Here is a 24,632-nt window from a genome sequence, read left to right on the forward strand (position 1 = left end):
TTGACAGGAATTTTCCAAGTTGTGTGGAGATAAAGATCAGTTAATGTTACTGTTAGACAGAATAAACAGTCCATTTGTCAGATCTAACAACAGTATTCTCCAGGAACTGATGAGATTGATACCATTCATGGCATTTGGTGATGAGGAAAAGTTGACAGCACTCATCAACCACTTCAAACCTTATCTGGATTTTGCTAAGTATGTATATTTTACTTCATTTTAGATATAGTATATTTCATGTCAGATATAGTGAAACCAGTCTAAACTAAACCCAGGGAAACCAGTCACTTTTCTGTACTGAGCATTTGTATTAGAATGTATAATTAATATTGTATGCTTTGAAACCTGGCTAAACCAGAAGCTTATCTGCTCTTAGTGTTTTTACAAGAATGCACAATACTTATTATTGTGTAATTTAATCTATGTTAAACACCTGTCTGATGTGAACAAAATGTTAATTCTTAATGAAGTTTGATAAAGCAGGTTTCACTGTACTGGACCTACTTCAATTTGTCCAACTCAGGTCAGTCAAGATTGTTGAGTTTACTTGTGTTTCAATCTAACCACCCAAGTTTGACCTTTTGAACCTACCCGAGTTAACTCAACATCAACCCTAGGTTGAGGCAGGTTTAGTAGAGTTACAAAATGGTGACAAACAGCAAAGCAGAGTATGACACAAAATAACTTAAATTTTACAAAATACAACCAAAAAAAGGGGGATGTTAAATGAAATTTATTTTTTGGTTGTATTTTGTCATTAATGTTGGAGATGTTTATCAACAGAACAGAAAGAAATATAATTTTGGTACTTTGAGTTGCTTAGAGTAAAATATGAATTTATTACGAAAATTCAATCACCTTTACTTAGGGGACAACGGGGCAATAGGATTTAAAAAATCAATAAAATGGCCTGGTAATAACTGAAAATAAATATATGATAGAAGTTATTTTATTTAATTATGTTTAAAAATTTGAACATAAAGTTGTTCATTGTCAATGTCCATAAAAAGAAAATTAACAACCACTGCTATATTTATATCTTTCATTTTGAGAGTCAAATCGAGTAGAGTTTTCACTTAGATTCGGGAAGATAGCGCATTAGCACTAATTTCAAAACTCCAGTCAACCTGAGTTGGATGAATCAAAGTAGTCCCTTGTTGATTTGTTATTGTTCTTGGGGTACTAATTTTTGTGGATTTTGTTGGTATAAGTATACCACAAATTTTAGTGTTTAACGAAATACAAATTTCCTATAGATTTGGATGCAGTATTAAGAAAAACCACAAAGTCAAACATCAACAAAAATACAAATTTTCCTCAATCCACAAATATAAATGTATCCACGGTAGATAATTTGTTCCAATGTATTTTAATATTTAAATATTTGATAGTAAAATATTTCTTGAACAACTTGTATTGAAACTATCAAGACAATTATTGTCAAAAGTAGGGGAAGGTAATTCTTGCTAACTGTTTTCCAATACTTTGAATTACAATCATGCATGCAAATTGTTGTTGAAACTTGACTAAAGACAGCTTTGGCTTCTATATTGATGTTATGAGAATTTGTTTTTAATTTGGCATGCAGAAATTTGCCTGTTCCATCAAAACATTCAATAGGTGAAGGATGAATGTGCATTTAAGGATCTCATTTATTGGATTTTGTAGATATGATGTGAAACAGTACATATTGATTATTCCTATGTGATTTATTTTGTAGATATGATGTAGAACATACTCAAGACGAATCAGTCCATATTGATTGTTTCTGTGTCATTGCTGCAGGAATTGAGGTTTGTCATTTTGTTATCACAATTATCTTTATTATCAAAATGTGGTCAAAACAATATACGAAAAACAAAAATGACAGACTTGAACTAATGACAACAATTGTACTTCAGGCTGACTTGGGACAGGCACATACAGAATGCGGGGGGTTAAACATGTTGGTAAGCACTCAACTCTCCACTATCCTTGGACAGTGGTGTAACAGCACAACATAAGAACAAACTGTAAAAAATCAGTTGTAATTGACTTAACTCAAAAGATCATGTCATTATTTCCTTAAGGATATTTATACAAAAGTTTTAAAGAACCCCAATTTTTTGAGAGATTGCCCAATGACAGATAAAATATGTCTATCGGCGGGGAATAAAGGAATGCTGTTCTTTTCTTATACTTTCTTTAATTGTTGTAGAATAATGAAAATGGAAACAAATTGAAAGATATGATACTGGACAATGGAATAGTAAAATTATGTATAGATTACATTTTACAAAACTCACCAGTTATAAAGACATTGTTGCCGTAAGTATAATTCTAGTACAACTTTAATGTAAAAAATTAGAAAAGAAAGACCATCATTCTCTTTAAAAGTATCCTATAACTGTTTTCCACTTATTCAAGCTGTTGATAAATCTATCAACAGTGTTCTTTCTAGTGAGTAAAGACTAACATTTTGAAATTATCCTTGATGTTTAATACATTTGTTGTTTTATGGGTAACGATTGCATGAAATGCAATCAGAACCCTAGGGTAGTGACTTGATTTCTATATCTTCCAAGGTTTATCTCAACCTTTGATATATCAAACAAAATAGTGCAGTGAAGTGATCATTATTTAGATCCTATCCAGTCAATGTCATGCAATTTATTGATGATATGTTATACCTTGATATTTAAGTTTCAATATGATGTGTATTTGAATTACCATACTTGTCATGAACACATTTTTTTATTAAAAATTACAAAAGTAATGTATCAATCTGTTATAAAAATAGGCATAACTACAAATGTACAATCATGAACAAAGGAAGATAACTCCAACTCAAATTTTGAACTTTCCTAGCAAAATACAATTCAATGTTTATTTGAAAATTCACAAAATTGCAAAATAAAAGCAATGTTTACCCTTCAGTGCTTACAAGCACTTTGATTTATTCTTTCAATAGAATAATAGAATTACTAAGGAGAAATTGATGAAAAGTGTTTCTTTCATGGAATTAGAAAAACACTTTTTTTTGTAAAAAATGTTAGCCTTGAAGCCTCCAAATAAGTATTATTTATTTCAGGACTGATGTGGCTAACTGGAAAGATTTCCTTGAGAAACCTTCCCTGAGTTATATCTTGCGGTTACTGACAGGACTGTGTGCTGGACATACTCCTACTCAGGTTAGTTAATTGACCATCACTGGGCATCTTTACTTGTATACATATTGGAAGTTTAGCATAATCATCCCTGACAGTTTATATATTAATGGAAATTAAAAATGTAACAACTTTTCTACACCATTTTGAAGACTAAAGACAGTGTCATTTGATATTTATTATTTGTCATCTTTGAAACTGTTTTTTTTTTTTTTTTGCATTACATTACCATACCCAATGGTTAAACATTTGTAAACAAACTGTTTCATTGTATGTTTTAGTTGGTAGTCGGGTCGGAGTTGATAGCAGTATTGCATAAGTTAGAACAGGCATCTTCTGATCAACATATAGGTACTGTGGCAGAGAACTTGTTAGAAGCACTATCTGGTAATGAAAAAGTTTCAGAAAAGGTTAGTTATTACTTCATTGTAAAGCCCTCTGCTTTGATGAATATGATAGCAGCTAAGAAATTCAAAAACACAAATCACAAACATGTGGCAACGAATGTGTTTTATTACAATTCAATACAAAAACACAAATCACAAACATGTGGCAACTAATGTGTTTTATTACAATTCAATACAAAACCACATATCACAAACATGTGGCAACTAATGTGTTTTATTACAATTCAATACAAAACCACATATCACAAACATGTGGCAACGAATGTGTTTTATTACAATTCAATACAAAACCACATATCACAAACATGTGGCAACGAATGTGTTTTATTACAATTCAATACAAAACCACATATCACAAACATGTGGCAACGAATGTGTTTTATTACAATTCAATACAAAACCACATATCACAAACATGTGGCAACGAATGTGTTTTATAACAATTCAATACAAAACCAATACCAATGCAATCCAATGTTTTGTTTAACCAATTAAGGGTCCATTTATTGTATAATTACAAAACATGACAGTTTTATGGATTTTAATTGTACATGCAGCAGATATTAGATATTAAGCTTGGAGAGAAAGAGAGAAAATCAATTAAATGTTCATCTCGCAAAAGTTGTGATAAACAGTTAAGATCTTAGTAAAAATGTTGGTTATCTCCCTTTGTACAGCAACTTGAGCAAGTTTTGAAAATGAGTTTGATGTATTTTGATAATTTGATCTCACTTTATAGATTTTGTATGAATATTAAGGATACATAATGACATCCACTATGACCAAAAAATAGTTTAAAAAATTCTTTATAACCAAATAAAAGGAATTTTACATAAGTAGATAAAGTAGTACGTAACATGAAAAAGAATTAGAAAAAAAAGACTATGATAAATAACAACTTTATCCCTTTAGTACTGTAATTTCTGGTTTTCATAGATTGAGGAGGTTCGTCAACAAACAAAGGCAGAGAAAAAGAAAAGAGCTATGGCCAAGAGAGAGAAACAGCTTGGAGCTTTAGGCATGATGGTAAGTTACATTTAGATTTTTTGATTTTTAGGGAGATTTTAGGATGAGAAAAAATTTTAAGATGTGTACCTGTCCCCCAAAAAGAAGTGTCAAATTTTATATAAAGAAATAATTACGACTTAGAATTCCTTTTGAATGCCTCCCGTAAAAAATATCCAATGTTTGCTCTTTAAAATTATTTCTTGGTACAGTTTGGTTTCCTCTGCCAACAAAATGAAAGATTGATGTTTTATTTCATGACATTTAGCATTTACAGAAATAACTGTTAATTCTGAAGAATCATCATATTTTTTTTTTGCAAAAGAGTTGTGGAAATTAATATTACAGTATTTATTTTTAAAAAATCTCCGGAATATATGACCGTTTTGGATATAAATCTAGTTTATTTGTTAACTTTGATTAATTAAATGTGAAATGAAACCTGTATTAAGGAACAAAAGAGGATTTGGGTATACATCAGTGAGACAGTTACCCAAAAATACACAGCAAACATTTTCATGAATACCAATTTTTCGTGGATTGGGAACAGTTGTAATTTCATGGATATTTGATTTTGTGGTTTTGCAAAAAATTGCTTACAAATCTCAAGACATTTATACTTTGTTAAAAATCTAAATTTGTGGTTGACCTAAAACCAGGAAATCCATGAAAATTTGTATCCCACAAATAATAATGAATCCACAGAATACCTTGTTCATCTTATAAGGCTTAGTGAATATGTATACCTTGTTCATCTTATAAGGCTTAGTGAATATGTATACCTTGTTCATCTTAAAAGGCTTAGTGAATATGTATACCTTGTTCATCTTATAAGGCTTAGTGAATATGTATACCTTGTTCATCTTATAAGGCTTAGTGAATATGAACTCACAAAACAGCTTTGGTTATTTATTGCTTGTATATATGTACATAAATAATGTTATCATCCGTTATCCACTTTATTGTAGACTAATGAGAAGGGTCAGGTTACAGTCAAGAGTTCAGTGTTAAAACAGATGGATGATATAAAGGAAGAGACAGGGTTAACGTGCTGTATCTGTAGAGAAGGTTACAGATGTCAGCCTCAAAAGGTATGTTGTATTCCTCATCTTATGTGAGTACCTCTCAAGGAAAGGAAGAGACAGGGTTAACATGCTGTATCTGTAGAGAAGGTTACAGATGTCAGCCTCAAAAGGTATGTTGTATTCCTCATCTTATGTGAGTACCTCTCAAGGAAAGGAAGAGACAGGGTTAACATGCTGTATCTGTAGAGAAGGTTACAGATGTCAGCCTCAAAAGGTATGTTGTATTCCTCATCTTATGTGAGTACCTCTCAAGGAAAGGAAGAGACAGGGTTAACATGCTGTATCTGTAGAGAAGGTTACAGATGTCAGCCTCAAAAGGTATGTTGTATTCTTCATCTTATGTGGGTACCTTTCAAAGAAATCAACACCTTGTATACAGGGTCGCCACTCACGCGATAAAACAGGAAAAGTATAATACATAGAAGCATTTGGGGTTGGAGTGGGGATACTTATATCCCTCACCATGGACATATTTTCCCCTGATGAGAGGAAATATTAGGCTACTATAAGTTGGGTTTTTATACTTTAGTCCAACTTTTGAGTCTGTTACATCATAAACAAATCATGTGATATGTAATTTTCTCACAACTGGCCTGTTTTGTTTAAATTTTTTCATGAACTGTGGTTTTAAAATCATTGTTTCTCAGGTGAAACATTATTTTGCAAGTGAGTTTACTTTGAGTTAACCTGTGTTCCACCACAGAAATTTTGGTTCCTAAAAATTATCTCTGATAAAATTCAAAACAATTAAGCACTTGCAAGAAAATTTACTAGCACATGCATAGTTCAAGCTGTAATCCAGACAGTGGCCACACGATACTGTGGATTCATTATTATTTCTAGGGACCAAAATGAGATGTTCGTTTGGTGCGGGATGTAAAAGTTTGCAGCCACGTCTGGTTAGAATGGGGATGTTAAATCTGAAGCCTTGTGTAAAGAGAGTGCCATGCTCTGCACGTTAAGAACCCTTTCAGTAACACTTTGAGGGGTCCGTTGGTGGCCTGTTGCGAGGCTAAATTTCTGTCCCTATCCAATTTACCCTCATTTTCCCATGGCAGTCCAAATTTCCCCGACCTTCATCCCAGACGGCCTCTATTACAGGACCTATCTATTGTATTTATTGTTAATTTGTTCTCGTCCTGAACATGCATGAAATATTTGCCACTGGATGTTAAGCTACCAACAATCAATTAATCGTGGGGTACTAATTTTCATTGATTTTATGGATAAAGATAAACCTCAAATTTAAAGTTCAACAAAGTACAAATTTTCTATAGACTTGTATGCTGACTTTTTCAAAACAATAAATTAAATATCCAGTAAAATACATGTACAATTTTTCCTCAATCCTCAAAAACTTGTACCCACAAAAATAAATGAATCCACAGTACTTGTTTTTTACTTGTGAGGGTGACCTGTCTCTGTGATATGTAAGATTTAAAATTTTATGATGAAGAAATAAGAAAAATGTCATCAGATTTGTTTCGTATTACTTTTAAAAAATATATTGAAATTGTAAATTGTGCTGTATTGTTACAAGTTCTAGGATAAGGTCAACTGGAATCATTTTCAGATCATTTAAAGGTTAATTTTTCATTCATGTGCCAAGTTTGTTTATATTTTATACATATTAGTTATGAATTATAAAACAATAATCAAAGAGATTTTCTGGTCTAAAAAGAAATTTAAAAGAATGATTTATTAATTTTTGTAATTTTACAGGTTTTAGCCATTTATACTTTTACCAAGAGAGTAAACCTTGATGATTTTGATAACAAGCCACGTAAAGCCATAGGATATTCTACAGTGTCACATTTTAATGTCATCCATGTAGACTGTCATACAGCTGCTGTAAGGTGAGGATTGGAAGTTTTCATGATTTAATGAAAAAAAAAATGTTATAAGATTTGTATTGTGTCCCTTTTAAAATTATAATATCTTTAAATTGTTGACAGAATATTGAGGATTTCAAACCTTATTGCTTATGACGGTGATTGTTTGTTGGATAATAGCATGATATGAATTTTGTTCATGGTAATTCCTGACAAGTTGAAAAATATGATTGTGTAAAGTTTGATAAATGATAACTTAAACATAACCTGAGACAACTGTTACTATGTGACCAGAATGTAAGCTTTAATATCTGTACATGTTTTTAAAAGACAAACCAAAATAGAATAATGTCTTGTAATGATATGTATTTTTCGTTACAGACATGCCAGAGGAAGAGAAGAATGGGAAAGTGCAGCCTTACAAAATGCCAACACTAAATGTAATGGATTATTGCCCCTTTGGGGACCTCAAGTCCAAGAATCAGCATTTGCCACTTGTCTTGCAAGGTAGGTTAGAAGATCTTCTTCGTCATTAAATGTTTCCCTTGTCCATCTGAACGTCCATCTGTACGTACGTCTTAAAATACATCCTGAAATTGGATTCAGTTCTCCAACTTTAGTTTGCCTCAACTGAATTTTTGTTCCTTTATAACATTAGGGGCATCATCTGTGTACCATGGACACATTCTCCATTTAATTATATAAAAGATTTGAAGTGAAGTATGTGCATTTCACTTGAGAGTTAATCCACTGTTTATTTGCCTCTAAAAATGAAATGCATCCATTATGGCCATTTAGGTACTTTCTATATAAAAATATGGAGATGTGGTATGATTGCCAATGAGACAACTAATCAAAGTTGAATTGAAGTGGATGTAAGCAATTAAAGGCAACCATACTATGATACAGCCTTCAACAATGAGAAATACCAATACCATATAGTCGGCTATAAAAGGCCCAGACATGAAAAATATGAAACAATTCAATTTAGATGCGGCCTAATTTATGACAAAACAGTTTACGAAAAACATATATGACAGACATGAACCAACGAAAACCACTCAACTACAGGCTGCTGACTTGGGACAGGCACATAAAGAATGTGGCGGGGATACACATGTTTGTGAGTGCTCAACCCTCCCCTAACCTGGGACAGTGATGTTACAAAAAGTTTTTTAAGGTCTCCCAGCAAGATTATTAGGAAGGCCTTCAGTATATTAGTTTTCTCTTTTTGCAGATATATACTGATGTTCAGGACTTAATTCTCAACTTTGTTACTGCAGTTACCTAATTTCTCTTTGTACTTTTAATATTTGAATTCATTTTAGACACAACACATATATCCAAGACTGTACAGGAATCAGAGATCCTAGTTATCCTTACAACATACACGATGTTAAACATCTTTTATTCATTTCAAACATAACACATATATCCAAGACTGTACAGGAATCAGAGATCCTAGTTATCCTTACAACATACACGATGTTAAACATCTTTTATTCATTTCAAACATAACACATATATCCAAGACTGTACAGGAATCAGAGATCCTAGTTATCCTTACAACATACACGATGTTAACATCTTTTATTTATTTCAGACACAACACATATATCTAAGATTGTACAGGAATCAGAGATCCTAGTTACCCTTACAACATACACGATGTTAACATCTTTTATTTATTTCAGACACAACACATATATCCAAGACTGTACAGGAATCAGAGATCCTAGTTACCCTTACAACATACACAATGTTAACATCTTTTATTCATTTCAGACACAACACATATATCCAAGATTGTACAGGAATCAGAGATCCTAGTTACCCTTACAACATACACGATGTTAACATCTTTTATTCATTTCAGACACAACACATATATCCAAGACTGTACAGGAATCAGAGATCCTAGTTATCCTTACAACATACACGATGTTAAACATCTCATTCTTAAGTTTGCCCAGGAGAAGTCATTTAGTCAAGAAAGTGGTGGTGGTGGTCGACAGAGTAATATGCATGTACTGCCAGCCATGATACATATGGCTTTATATGTTATCAATACGTAAGTTTATAAGGAGTTCAAATTTTTAAGGTTCTTACATGGGTAGTTTTGACGTCGAATAAGTATTTACATTTATTATTTCTTTATATGTTATCAATATAAGTTTAAAAAGGGCTTGAATTTTTAAGGTTCTTACATTGGAAGTTTTGACGTCGAATAATTGATGACATTTTATTAATTTATTAATTGGAAAAGATAGGACCAAGTTGTGCAACTTGTGTCTGATCTATTTGAAAATAAGTAGATGTGACATGATTGCCAATGAGAATATTCACAAAAGAACTAAGAAATCTATAGGTCATGTACTGACTTCAAAAATGACCAAAACCCATAACATATTCTGACTACAATGTAATCAAAAAAATTGTATGGTTAAAGATATTTTACCCTGCACGGTAACTGTTTGCTACCCTTTCCTCTTGGGGCTATCATATACTAAAAACAAATCTTTATGAGAGCTTATGGTTCTATTGATAAAGTTAAAAGATGTCTAAACATTTACATAACATTCAGAAATGTATCGGAACAAAATTGCCTGATCTAAAGAAGTTTACTTGGGACAGGTTTACTGTTACTATCTGTATTGTGTACTTAAAGTGAGTGCCCTGTGTATCATTTGAATTATGATTTTTAAATTTTACTGTGCTTTATAGAACAAGATCTGTCGGAAGAGAAGAGAAGAACTTCAACAATTTTATTACTCTACCAAAAGAAAAATGGTTAGAAAATAGTTATGAGGTAAATAGAGTTATCTTTCTTTGGATAAAATCTATCATTTTACTGTTTGTGTTTGTTGTGGCATTCGTTTTTATTGATGATGAAAAAGAAAGTTTATCTTGTACTGATAATGAGAAAAATGTAGAAATTAATATTTGAATAATTGCAACACATTTTTAGTAAAATAATATTCATTGAACCATGTGAATCAGTTTGAGTGGTTTTAAAGATAAATTTTGAATGTGTATTTAATTTTGTTTTCATGTCCAACACTTTTTCATGGAAAGTAGTGCATACAATAATGTCAATTAGAAATAATTACCTTTTTCGATAAGTAGATATAAGAAGATGTGGTATGAGTGCCAATGAGACAACTCTCCATCCAAGTCACAATTTATAAAAGTAAACCATTATAGGCCAAAGTAGGGCCTTCAACAAGGTAGTACTGTAGAAGAATTCATTTGTTAAGTGCAAAATTTTCAAAAATTTTTGGTAAAATCATTGGTCCATAGAGCCTTAAGAATCCATAGTTTGGAAGATGGAATGGCAAGCTTGTTTCATTAGACATTCAATTTTTGTTGGCGATGGAATTCAAGACTTTTTTTTATGCCCCTGACGTAGGCAATGGGGGAATAAGTGTTACCCTTGATCGTCCTTCCTTCAGTCTATCCGTCCTTCCATCTTTCCGTCTCATTATACCCCCGCTTTAAAAAAGTGGGGTATAATGTTTTACCTGTCTGTCCATCCGTTTCATGAATATTTTTCGTCGCATCTTTCTCAGGAACTACATCATGAGGATTTCTGAAATTTGGTTTCAGGGTTTATATAAGTCAGCTATATCGTGTGATGCTTTTTCAGTTTCATCACTCAACAACTTCCTGGGCTGGCGGTGTATCATCAGTGAGCAGTAGCTCGCAGTTTCACTTGTTTACATTACAAAGCTTATGCAGAGGCATTCGTGTCCTTAGACACATTCTTCTTTTTATGCCCCTGCAAAAGCGGAGGGGGCATTAAGTTTTACCCTTGCATACCTGTCAACCTATGGCAATGAAAATGCAGGTGATGACCTGCAAAGAAGAATGAAATCTCAGGTCATAACGCGTACAAACTTTTTCGAGCTGAATTTCAGTATTTAAGGGACATTTTTCTTATAATTTATATCAAAGTTTCCAAAACATGTCCACATGGTTAAGTAATTTGAAATTGTACAAATTATTATTTCATTGCACCTGGAGGCCATTGATAGATTTGTGTTACATTGCCTTAATTCCAGTTCATATTCATTCCATGGCATACAATGTGCCAATTTGTGTTTCCTTTTCATATATTTGTGCAGCTTTTAAACAGTTGAAAATATCATATGTCGATATTAGAGTATAATACAATAAAGTTAAACAATTAAAGGAGGTATAGATGAAAAAAGTAATTTTCAAAACTTTTATTTTTAATTGTTCTAAAGTAGAACAATAAGTTAAAGTATTATTCTGATACGTTTGTGCATTCAATTCATTTTAGATTTAATCTTTTTACAAAAAAAAACATAAGTTTAAGGAGTATATTGTGAATTGACAAAAAAGGGGAAGTAACTCAAATTGTTTTTAAAACAACTTTGAAATACACAAATTATTTACGACCTAAAGCTAAGGTAACTGGTGTTAATTAACAGTGTGTTCGACACCAAAGCTGTCAAGTGAAGCCATGCACTGAAATGGGTCAATTGAGCTGAGTTTACACAGCTAGTTGAACTTCTTGTCCAGGAAGAATTACGAATTTGCCAGTATTTCATTGAAATCACTTTATATCTAATCAGTCTGAAGGCTAAGGAATCCGGGTGAAAACGGGTTTTTTTCCAAATTCCCTGGTTATTTGGTCACCCGGCGGGTGTTCCGGGTGACCCCTCAGAATTGTGAAAATGTCGGGCCACACCCGCAGGATCCGGGTCAGTTGACAGGTATGCCCTTGTCTGTCCAGACGTACGTCCCATATTTATTTTTTTTTAAAATATACTGTAATCTTGATTACATTGTACATATACATTGGTTTAGATTAAGAAATCATGAAAAAAACAATGGATTCAAAATACAATTACCAGTAGTGGGTGACAGTTTTAATGTATTTGCAATTCCCTAAAGTCATAATTTCACTATGAAGCTGATTTGAAACCTGGATTTATAGAACCTATTTATCACAAATGGACATCCATGTATGTAAATATCCTTTGGGATTTGATGATCAGTGCAGGAAATTCCATAAAAACTTCATACTTATCCTTCTAGAACACCTGGTATCACTCCAGGTTTTAATAGAGTTTGTTTTTAAAAAGAGAACATAAGTCTAACTAGAAAATGTGATGTTTTGTATATTTTTTCTTTTTTTTTTTTAAATATTCTGTAAACTTCATGTTTGTCACTACAATTGTCTTGTTACATTTGATTTGGGTGTTTTGTGTGATTTCCTCTGGTTTTTAATTTTTCTTTATTTTTCCATTTCTTTAAAATCATGAAAATATCTCCTTGCATTAATTTGATCTTTTAAGAAGATCTGAATCATAGACAAGAAAAACATAAATATAAAACCTCAAACAGTTTTGCCCTTGAATTCATGAAATTTAAACTCCGTAAAAAAAAAACCCCACTTTCCAATATTATCAAACTGTGGATTCATTTATTTTTGTGGAGAGAGGAAAAATTGTATTTTTGTGGATATTTAATTTTGTGGTTTTACCAAAGTTTGCATACTAGCCTATAGAAAATTTGTACTTTGGTGAACATTTAATTTTGAAATTTGTGGTCATCCTTTACCCATGATATCCACAAAAATTGGTCTATATTCACAAAAATTGGTATATATTCACAAAAATTAGTATCCTACGAATAATAAAGAATTCCATTTTGCACTCGATAAGGTCAGCGGATTTATACACAGTAAAGCATTCTTAAAAGCACACACAGAAACTTCCATGACATTACTTTGGATGACCTCCTCAAGGTCATCCGAGTAATAATAATTCCATGTTAGTTAAGTGTTGTTGATGTAATGTTGTTACAGACTGAAGGAGCATTATATTGGACTGTGATGACACTACATATACATCCCTATAGTATGTGGAAAGATACTAAAGTAGAATTACTCAAGAGATTACTGGTACTGGCCCAAGCTAGACATCAATCTGCCACTGGATCGCCAAGGTTAGTTTTAAACTCGTCATAAATTCCAGGCTTATATTTTTTATGTGAGACTTGCGTTTTGTTTACAAAAGACTCATCAGCGACGCTTGAATGAAAAAAGTAATATATTAATAGATTGTAACCTTGGATTCTTGCTCACTGCTCATTTATAGGGGCAGTTGGGCCACAGAACTTTTTAATTTATTGGAATTAGGAATGCAAAATGGAATAGCATCAGTTTCTGACATGTTGTGGAAAATATTTAGTTTGCCATGAAATTGTTGAAATGGACAAAAAAATTCAGACAAAATGCTATTAGATTATTTATTTTGCAAATTAAGCTTATTGTTAATTTATTGTTATTTTTTAACTGATTAATTTATGTATTTGTTTCCTTGGAAAAGAAGTAAAATGGGATATCTCATCAATTTATATCAGAGTTACAGCTCTTCTATAAAAGCATGCAAGGCAAACCTTTGATCAACTTGCTTGCTAGGTTTGCTTGGATGTTTGCAAACAATAGGTAGGCGGGGTTTCAGTCTTGTTTTGTATATACTGAAATTTGATAAGACAATAAAAATTGACATGTAATGAAGTTAATGTTTATTGTCCAATCAAATTCCATTATATAGTAAACAGACTGAAACAGACTACCTACATTTTGTTTACAAACATCCAAACAAACATAGAAAGCAAGTTGATCAAAGGTTTGCTTTGCATGCTTTTATAGAAGAGCTGTAATTTTGATGAAAAGTTATGAAATACTATGAAATAACAATAATTAAATTCAGAAATGCTGTGTTAATTTTTTATTGTATATACACTATATCCTGCACTATCAAATTGTAAATGATTTTATTTGTATTTTCCACAGTTTATCCAATAAAACAGTGTTGGAGTACAGTGTATACAAACCATATTTTGTATTCTTTGGTATAGTAGACATGGTGTATGATAAACTTTTCAAGGTAAGTTCTCGTTTATTATGGGGCAAATTTTACTACTATAAGGACTACTTAATCAGGTCAAACATTATTATGCCCCCGCCTTAGCGGAGGGGGCATTAAGTGTTACCCTTGTCCGTCCTGTACGTCCATCATGTTTGTTCTCAAAATTGGTTTCAATTCTTTAACTTTAGTTTGCCTCAACCAAATGTTATAAAACTTATACACAATGCTTATTACCATAAAACACAGATCAAGTTTGAAATTGGGTGGCGTCACTTTTTCCGTTCATGAGTTATGCCCCTTTATAAACATAAAAATTACTGAATTTTTCGTTTCCTTTCTCTAACTTTAGTTTGCCTCAACCAAATGTCATGAAATTTATGCTTATAATCACAAAACGGTCTTAGCTACGTCAATCTTGCATGTGGAAGTTGACTCATGCATATTAACAAGCAGGGGCGGGGCATCTGTGGCCCATAGACACATTCTCCATTTATTTTCTATGTACCTAGAATTATGTTGAAAAGGTGTATATTATTTGAGATATTTATGATAATGATGATTATGGATTGGTTTTTTAAGTCCAGAGGCAAATATTACATGCATATTGGAACTAGAACATGTCAATGTGATATGAATATGAACCCTGATTTGTACTAAATAGACACTCTTAGCTTGGTATTTTTAAAAAATGTGCTAGCTCACAGGGTAACAGTCCAGTAGCAGGCATTTTGCCCTACACTGATATATTATTCTGACTGTTTGCTCATACTCTGTAATGTTGCATGATTACTACAAATTCATTTATTTTCCTGGGTGGTTATTTTTGTGGTTTTGCAAAAGTTTCAATACAAGGTAATTTATATTTCTTTAAACATTTTAATTCATGGTTGTTTCAACCTAAGAAATCCACTTGAATTTGTACTCAAAGAATAATAATGAATCAAAAGTAGTTGAGAAGCAGAAAATATCAATTTTAAAAGTGTTTGGTTTGACCTGGCAGAGGATCACCCTCAACACTCAAAGTGAGATATTGATATATCAAACACTGTAGTCTTATCAATCTAATACTACCGGGTATGATGCCTTGCTTTGATATTTTACTACTACATGTCCTTAACATCATACCCAAAAGGTAGATAGTATATATAAGTACTGCTACCTAAACCAGTCTCCTTTTGAGTCTTATCATACCCCTCAATATGAAGTTGCTTGGATAGATAGGCTTTGATCTGTCAGTCTGTGAGTCATTTTCGCTTCTGGATGCTATTTAACTCGAATACTTTAAATGGGATTACAACCTTACTTGGATATATGATCCCAAACAATGTGAGGAAGATCCTATTGGATTTTGAGGCCAACATATCAAAAATCAAGGCCAAAGTACCAAAAATAGAATGATATTTATGGAAAAAAGGGGTTTCACAATGCTTTATCAAATACATGTACTACATATAGGATTGCAATCTTACTTACATAATGTGAGGCAAGGGTCCTATACACCTTGTAGCTATTTAGTCCAATCCAGAAAAAACAGTCACTTAAACAACTTCCTGTTTGGGTCAAGTGACGCAAGAACAAAGGGCAAAAAACCTGTAGAAAGTGAACATTTTGATATTTGTATAGTTTATGATCCAATTTTTTAAACACAAGTTAGAAAAAGGCTTTGTTTGAAGTGTTTACAATGGTTTAAACAAAACTCTTTGAAAATTTTTATGCACAGTACATTGTTTAAACATGGCCCGAAATAGCTTCAATTGGTTTGAAAGAGTTGTGTAGTTTTAGAACTTTTCGCGATTGGAATAAATAGCGATAAGGTGTATTGATTTTAAGGTCTATAACTAAAAGGTCAAGGTCAAAGTTACTAAAAATAGACAGAAATTTGCGCAGAAAATTTGATTCTGTATGCTTAATTAAATACTATATATATGGAATTGCAAACTTACTTTGGTATAGGTTACATATAATGAGAGGAAGATCCTTATCCATTTTCATGTTACTATGTTGAAGGTCAGGGTCAATTTTTTTTTTAAAAGACCAAAATTTGTGCTGAAAAGTGGTTATAGGATGTAGGATTTTGCAACCTTAATTGGATATGTGGTCACATATAAAAAGGGATAAAGAGGAAGACCCCTTATCGATTTCTATGTTACTATGTCAAGGTCAGGGTTAAAGTTTTTTAAAAAAAAGATGGAAACTTGTGCAGAAAAGTGGTATCAGGATGTTATATACAGGATTGCAACCTTAGTTGGATATGTGGTCACATATAATAAAAGTATGAAGAGAAAGATTTCTATTGATTTTCAAGTCACTTGGTCTCAAGTCAAGATCAAATTTACGAGAAAATGTAAAAATAGATTTGTGTAAGACAATATTACTGTCAAAAATCATAATTTATATGGGGCTAGGGTTATGTGATCTTGAATAAAAGGTTTTTCAATTTTGTCACCCATCGCAAGTAGGTCCCATGCTGAGTGGTATCCTGTTTTTGGTATATGAGGTGTATTATTTAGAAAGAGAGTGCATTTCTCTGTGCTCATTATAGAAGCTGTTTTATGTTTTATAGATATAGAGATTACTTAAAGTTGACCAATGATTTGCTCTATCTAAAGTTATAAAACTTGAATTTTGAAACTTATAAACCACTGCTTCTTTTATATGCTGAATAAGTGAGTTCCAAAGCTTTTAAGTGATGTTTCTTTCACAAAATAGTGTAAATGACATCCAGTGACAACAAAAGTCATATACAGTGGTCATTAATGGACAAGAAATTTGTTAAAATGTTGTGCAGATTGAGTCATATTCATTCATAACTCTAACAGTAAAATATATACCGGGTATTGAAAAATGATTTATTCACCCTCTGAATGTCATATGACATGTATGCAATTATTTTTGACTAAAAATGTTGGATAAATTGATTCATTATAAAGTTTTATCTATTTTTGTCTCCATTCAAATTGTGAAAAGAAAAATTTGTGTATCTAGGCTCCATTGATATGTGTAAATCTTTGAGGTGACAAAAGCTGACAAGGGGAAGGGGTTCTTTGAAGGAAGGAGGATTTCGATGGTGTTTATATTATCTCAATAGATCTGAAAGTGTCAATATCGTGTTGTGATCACAAATACATGTACAAAATTTCTTCTGTAGAACGTTTCCTTAATTTACTTGTTGTCCACAAAATAAAGAAGTTGAATGAAAGAAGAATTTATAAAAATTGAATAGAAAATCTTACGTAGATAGGGAAAGTGTTGTCCTCTTTATAATTTATGGTAAACATGATCAAGCATTTTTGAGCTTAGTGAGTCACTTTGAATGTCATGAAAAATGAGGAAATTTTTGTTTATTTTATCAGTTATAAAGCAAAAGTGGAGATTCATGTTCACAAACACAAGAAATATTCAGTTTTATATTAAAAACTGTTTTGACAACATCATTATCAGATAAATTCTTTGAAGTTTTACCAACTCTTATATAGATTTATAGAAGGTTCATTAAAAAAATGTTACTTTATTTAGTTTAACCACAATTTCTATACAATGACAGGTTATTTCAATAGTTGAGATAATTTTTTTTTGCAACAAAAAAAAAGTGCTTTAAAAAATAAGTTGAAAATAATCTACCTTAAATTTTTTTTATAGTAGATATTTATAGAATACTCACTCTCAATACATGTATTAAGACAGTATTATAGAATATTTAGTTTTTAGTCCACATTTATGAATTTCTGTTGATTTGTTTCATCCACTAAATAACATTTTTTTTAATAGATAAAATAAGCTCATAACAAAAATAAAATAAAGCATATGACATTGACCATGAGATTAAGTTCTTTTTGTTTATTTTAAAATTTTCAAAGTTATTTGTTTTGATTCTTCTTGAAAGCAGTCCTGATATTTGTGAAATTTCTTCAACCATTATTTTATTATTTAAAAAAAAAAGACCTTTCAACTTTTACAATCAGAAATGATTAAAGTATAAAGTTTTGCTACTTCTTCATGTTCTTTATTTTAATCAAACATAGTCTGTTTTTAAACAGATGACATTTTAGACATATAAACTTTTTTAATGGAACACTTTTAATTTTTATATATTATAGTGTTGAAAATATTTAATTTAAAAAACTTTTTTTGTTTTTTTTTGCTTTTGCAAAAACAAGTTAGATTTTAAAGATTTTTTTCCCAAGAGGAGCAAGCCCATTTTATATATATATATGTATTTTTTTACGCCCGTTTACGGGACGTATTATTTTTTAAATCCCCCAAATTTAAGTTTCCAATTAAAATCAAATGTTTTTATATTTTAAGTCAACTTGTCTGTGATCTAGGTTTGTTTTCTTGTAAATACTGTACTTTTAATATAAGAATGGTTGTGACAGCAACATATGTTTTATGATTTGGCGAAAAATTCAATCAATTAAATATAGTTTTAACAATGTAAATGAATAAAAGTTACGTAATGCAATATCCGAGATTCAATTTTAGTCAGTCTTGTTCTATTGTGTTGAGCATGTTTGTTGTTAGATACATTGTCAATTCTGAATGGGTAATATTTAAACAGATTTAACCGTCTGAACAGATTCACACTTTTATAATACAGATAAGCCTTAACATGATCTGTAGGTGTACGAGGGTAGTGTTTGTTTACCTCCCTCCATACCTCATTATCTACGGAAACACAGGTGTATACCATTAGTTTAATTCCCGATTTTTCTTACCAGCACCTCGGAGATTACCAGGGATCTAATTCTGTCAACAAAACCTGTTGTATGCCATACTTTTCTAAATACGACCTGTCGAGTGACGGAATCGGACGTTTCGCTTAAACAAATAGTAAAGATGTTACTTGGATAAATTTATCAAAATATTACGGCAGATAAATATTTTACTCTGTATGTATCTGTCATGAAAGATTACAGATAATCTAGGCTGTATAACTGTCAAGATTAACAGATCAACATTCTTCTGTTTGTCACCAAAAATTTTGTCAAAAGTAATATTGTAAATAAAATGATTTTGGATGCTTTCAGTCTTTCAGTGACAAAATTATTGGTAGATATTTATCTATTTGATGAAGGAAAGAAAAAAAAGACAAAAAAATACTGAATTTATTGAGGTATATAGCTTTTGGATGCTTTCTGTTTTACTGTGACGAGCATTGAAATTGTTGGTAGATATTTATCTGTTTGATGAAGGAAAGAAAAAAAAACAAAAAAATATTGAATTTATTGAGGTATATAGCTTTTGGATGCTTTCTGTTTAACTGTGACGAGCATTGAAATTGTTGGTAGATATTTATCTGTTTGATGAATGACAGAAAAAAAAAAGTTAAATTCAATTTATTGGTTGTATACCGTATTTGGATGCTTTCAGTTATATCATTGAAATTGTTTGTAGATATTTATCTGTTAGATGAAGGACAGAAAAAACAAAACATACTTAATATTTTTTGGTATATAGAAGAGAAAGAAAATAGGCAATTTGGAAGAAAAAAGTTTAATGAAATTTTAAGTGAGAGAGAGGCAGAAATTAATTTGAAACACTAACCTTTGAAATATTCTTTTTGCTCATTTGAGTTGAAATGTTCAAAAAAAAAGTAAAAAAATTCTTTAATATTTCTTAAGAATTTCTTTCACATTGTGTTTCTTTATTTGCATTTATTTACAATAAAGAAACATCATTTTTTAAAAACAATTATCATGTTTCTATTTTATACTTGATGTAATGAATGCCACTAGAAGAACAATTTTCTGTTTATTCAGCTGTCAATTTAGTAGAAGATAGTGTTGTCAACCTAGAGACGTACAGATAAATAAATGATGGCATACATGTGCCAAAGATTAAAGGTGTTTGCTTCCCATGTTTAAACTTTCTCAATTTTTCATACCCAGCATGCTTTATCCAAGGCTTTGCATGAGAAATAATCCCTGGAAACCACTCTTTTTTCTCAATAAATTTACAATCTCAAATGCACTTCTGGTAAAATGAATGAAGTTGTTGTTATTTTCAAACAACCTGAATGTAGAGCTTAAATTGAAAAGTTAAATAAATTTTTCCTTTTTTTTGTATAAAAAACATTTGCATGAACATTAAGCCTATTAAAGTACTGAAGGTTGATTGACAGATAGCAAAGAATTCCCCTCAAACTGATGTTAGGTTGAAACTTCAGTCAGGTAGGAGTTTTTGCTTCATGTTGAAGGCCTAACTGTGACTTTGAGATGAATAGCGACAATAACTGCACTGTTCCTTTGTTTTTATACGACCGTACGGTTGTGTATTGGTATGATGTTGGCGTCGTTGTCGTCGTCCGAAGACACATTGGTTTTTGCACTCTAACTTTAGTTTAAGTGAATGGATCTCTATCAAATTTTACCATAAGGTTCAATACCACAAAAGGAAGGTTGGGATTGATTTTGGGGGTTATGGTACCAACAGTTCAGGAATTAGGGGCCAAAAAGGGGCCAAAAATAAGCATTTTTGTAACTTCCAGACATAACTTGTGTGTTAGTGTATGGATCTCTCTGACATTGTACCACAAGGTTCCATATCACAAAGGGAATGTTGGGATTGATTTTGGGGGTAATTGCCTCAAAATTTTAGGAATTAGGGGCCAAAAAAGGGGCAAAAAACAAGCATTTTTGTCGAGCCTGCGACTTTTGTCGCAGAAAGCTCGACATAGGGATAGTGATCCGGCGGCGGCGGCAGCGGCGGCGTTAGCTAACTTCTTAAAAGCTTTATATTTTAGAAGGTGGAAGGTCTGGATGCTTCATACTTTGTATATGGATGCCTCATGTTACGAAGTTTCCGTCAGTCACATGTCCAATGTCCTTGACCTCATTTTCATGGTTCAGTGACTACTTGAAAAAAAAGTTCAGATTTTTTGTAATGTTAGATTCTCTCTTATTATAAGTAATAGGATAACTATATTTGGTATGTGCGTACCTTGCAAGGTCCTCATGCCCGTCAGACAGTTTTCACTTGACCTCGACCTCATTTCATGGATCAGTGAACAAGGTTAAGTTTTGGTGGTCAAGTCCATATCTCAGATACTATAAGCAATAGGTCTAGTATATTCAGTGTATGGAAGGACTGTAAGGTGTACATGTCCAACTGGCAGGAGTCATCTGACCTTGACCTCATTTTCATGGTTCAGTGGTTATAGTTAAGTTTTTGTGTTTTGGTCTGTTTTTCTTATACTGTATGCCATAGGTCTACTATATTTGGTGTATGGAATGATTGTAAGGTGTACATGTCTAGCGGGCAGGTGTCATTTGACCTTGACCTCATTTTCATGGTTCAGTGGTCAAAGTTAATTTTTTGAGTTTTGGTCTTTTTTTCTAATACTATGTGCAATAGTTCAACTATATTTGGTATGTGCGTACCTTGCAAGGTCCTCATGCCCGTCAGACAGTTTTCACTTGACCTTGACCTCATTTAATGGATCAGTGAACAAGGTTAAGATTTGGTGGTCAAGTCCATATCTCAGATACTATAAGCAATAGGTCTAGTATATTCGGTGTATGGAAGGACTGTAAGGTGTACATGTCCAACTGGCAGGTGTCATCTGACCTTGACCTCATTTTCATGGTTCAGTGGTTATAGTTAAGTTTTTGTGTTTTGGTCTGTTTTTCTTATACTGTATGCCATAGGTCTACTATATTTGGTGTATGGAATGATTGTAAGGTGTACATGTCTAGCGGGCAGGTGTCATCTGACCTTGACCTCATTTTCATGGTTCAGTGGTCAAAGTTAAGTTTTTTAGTTTTGGTCTTTTTTTCTAATACTATGTGCAATAGTTCAACTATATTTGGTATATGCGTACCTTGCAAGGTCCTCATGCCCGTCAGACAGTTTTCACTTGACCTCGACCTCATTTCATGGATCAATGAACAAAGTTAAGTTTTGGTGTGTCAAGTCCATATCTCAGATACTATAAGCAATAGGTCTAGTATATTTGGTGTATGGAAGGACTGTAAGGTGTACATGTCCAACTGGCAGGTGTCATCTGACCTTGACCTCATTTTCATGGTTCAGTGGTTATAGTTAAGTTTTTGTGTTTTGATCTGTTTTTCTTATACTATATGCAATAGTTCAACTATATTTGGTGTATGGAAATATTTTATGATCTATTTGGCAGTCACGCAGGTTTTATTTGACCTTGACCTCATTTTCAAGGTTCGTTGCTCAGTGTTAAGTTTTTGTGTTTTGGTCTGTTTTTCTTAAACTATAAGCAATAGGTCAACTCTATTTGTTGTATGGAAGAATTGTTAGCTGTACATGCCTGCCTAGCATGGTTCATCTGACCTTGACCTCATTTTCATGGTTCATTGGTCAATGTTTAGTTTACTTGGTTAATGTTAAGTTTATGTGACAGTTGTAATAAAGCGTTATATTTTGACTATCAGATCTATTTGCCAAATAGATAATAAAATATTTCCATACACCAAATATAGTTGAACTATTGCATATAGTATAAGAAAAACAGATCAAAACACAAAAACTTAACTATAACCACTGAACCATGAAAATGAGGTCAAGGTCAGATGACACCTGCCAGTTGGACATGTACACCTTACAGTCCTTCCATACACCAAATATACTAGACCTATTGCTTATAGTATCTGAGATATGGACTTGACCACCAAAACTTAACCTTGTTCATTGATCCATGAAATGAGGTCGAGGTCAAGTGAAAACTGTCTGACGGGCATGAGGACCTTGCAAGGTACGCACATACCAAATATAGTTGAACTATTGCACATAGTTTTAGAAAAAAAGACCAAAACTCAAAAACTTAACTTTGACCACTGAACCATGAAAATGAGGTCAAGGTCAGATGACACCTGCCCGCTAGACATGTACACCTTACAATCATTCCATACACCAAATATAGTAGACCTATGGCATACAGTATAAGAAAAACAGACCAAAACACAAAAACTTAACTATAACCACTGAACCATGAAAATGAGGTCAAGATGACACCTGCCAGTTGGACATGTACACCTTACAGTCCTTCCATACACCGAATATACTAGACCTATTGCTTATAGTATCTGAGATATGGACTTGACCACCAAAACTTAACCTTGTTCACTGATCCATGAAATGAGGTCGAGGTCAAGTGAAAACTGTCTGACGGGCATGAGGACCTTGCAAGGTACGCACATACCAAATATAGTTATCCTATTACTTATAATAAGAGAGAATCTAACATTACAAAAAATCTGAACTTTTTTTCAAGTAGTCACTGAACCATGAAAATGAGGTCAAGGACATTGGACATGTGACTGACGGAAACTTCGTAACATGAGGCATCCATATACAAAGTATGAAGCATCCAGACCTTCCACCTTCTAAAATATAAAGCTTTTAAGAAGTTAGCTAACACCGCCGCCGCCGCCGCCGGATCACTATCCCTATGTCGAGCTTTCTGCGACAAAAGTCGCAGGCTCGACAAAAATGCTTGTTTTTTGCCCCTTTTTCTAGTTTCATGACAATAACTTGTGTGTAAGTGTATGGATCTTTCTGAAATTGTACTACAAGGTTCCATATCACAAAGGGAAAGCTGGAATTGAGTTTGGGGGTAATTGCCCAAAACATATAGGAATAAGGGGCCAAAAATAAGCATTTTTCTAGTTTCCAGACAATAACTTGTGTTCAAGTGTATGGATCTCTCTGAAATTGTACTGCAAGGTACCATACCACAAAGGGAAGGCTAGGATTGATTTTGGGGGTAATTGCCTCAAAATTTTAGGAATTAGGGGCAAAAAAGGGGCAAAAAACAAGCATTTTTCTAGTTTCAGGACAATAACTTGTGTGTAAGTGTATGGATCTTTATGAAATTGTACTACAAAGTTCCATATCACAAAGGGAAAGCTTGGTTTGAGTTTGGGGGTAATTGCCCTAAATGTTTAGGAATTTGGGGCCAAAAAGGGGCCTAAAAACAAGCATTTTTCTAGTTTCAAGACAATAACTTGTGTTCAAGTGTATGGATCTCTCTGAAATTGTACTGCAAGGTACCATACCACAAAAGGAAGGCTGGGATTGAGTTTGGGGGTGATGAATCATAAGGGGGTTCAAAAAATTTGGGGGAGGGATTTTTTTTTCCTTTTTTTTTATTTAAAATTTTCCATTTTAAATTGGTTATTTCTGATTTATATATAAAAGCAAATAATAATGATATGGTTTGAATAGGTAAATTAAAAAATTTTAAGTTCTTAGACCACATTCATTCAGTGTCAGAAACCTATGC

At 32.4% G+C, this 24,632-nt stretch overlaps 1 protein-coding gene across 1 annotated transcript in view; it reads left to right on the plus strand.

The window, feature by feature from the left end:
* LOC127729960 (E3 ubiquitin-protein ligase UBR4-like) overlaps positions 1 to 24,632 on the plus strand; it is a 144,755-nt gene that overhangs the window by 115,144 nt on the left and 4,979 nt on the right. The window contains exons 104-116 of the mRNA XM_052237959.1: positions 8 to 198; positions 1,721 to 1,793; positions 2,198 to 2,307; positions 3,071 to 3,170; positions 3,428 to 3,556; positions 4,490 to 4,579; positions 5,527 to 5,649; positions 7,366 to 7,499; positions 7,857 to 7,982; positions 9,352 to 9,546; positions 10,200 to 10,284; positions 13,312 to 13,451; positions 14,305 to 14,398. Coding sequence (XP_052093919.1) covers positions 8 to 198; positions 1,721 to 1,793; positions 2,198 to 2,307; positions 3,071 to 3,170; positions 3,428 to 3,556; positions 4,490 to 4,579; positions 5,527 to 5,649; positions 7,366 to 7,499; positions 7,857 to 7,982; positions 9,352 to 9,546; positions 10,200 to 10,284; positions 13,312 to 13,451; positions 14,305 to 14,398 — 1,590 coding nt within the window. The remainder of the gene's footprint in view (positions 1 to 7; positions 199 to 1,720; positions 1,794 to 2,197; positions 2,308 to 3,070; positions 3,171 to 3,427; positions 3,557 to 4,489; positions 4,580 to 5,526; positions 5,650 to 7,365; positions 7,500 to 7,856; positions 7,983 to 9,351; positions 9,547 to 10,199; positions 10,285 to 13,311; positions 13,452 to 14,304; positions 14,399 to 24,632) is intronic.

The sequence above is a fragment of the Mytilus californianus genome, unplaced genomic scaffold, assembly GCF_021869535.1.
Source record: "Mytilus californianus isolate M0D057914Y unplaced genomic scaffold, xbMytCali1.0.p SCAF_2, whole genome shotgun sequence".
Taxonomy (NCBI): domain Eukaryota; kingdom Metazoa; phylum Mollusca; class Bivalvia; order Mytilida; family Mytilidae; genus Mytilus; species Mytilus californianus.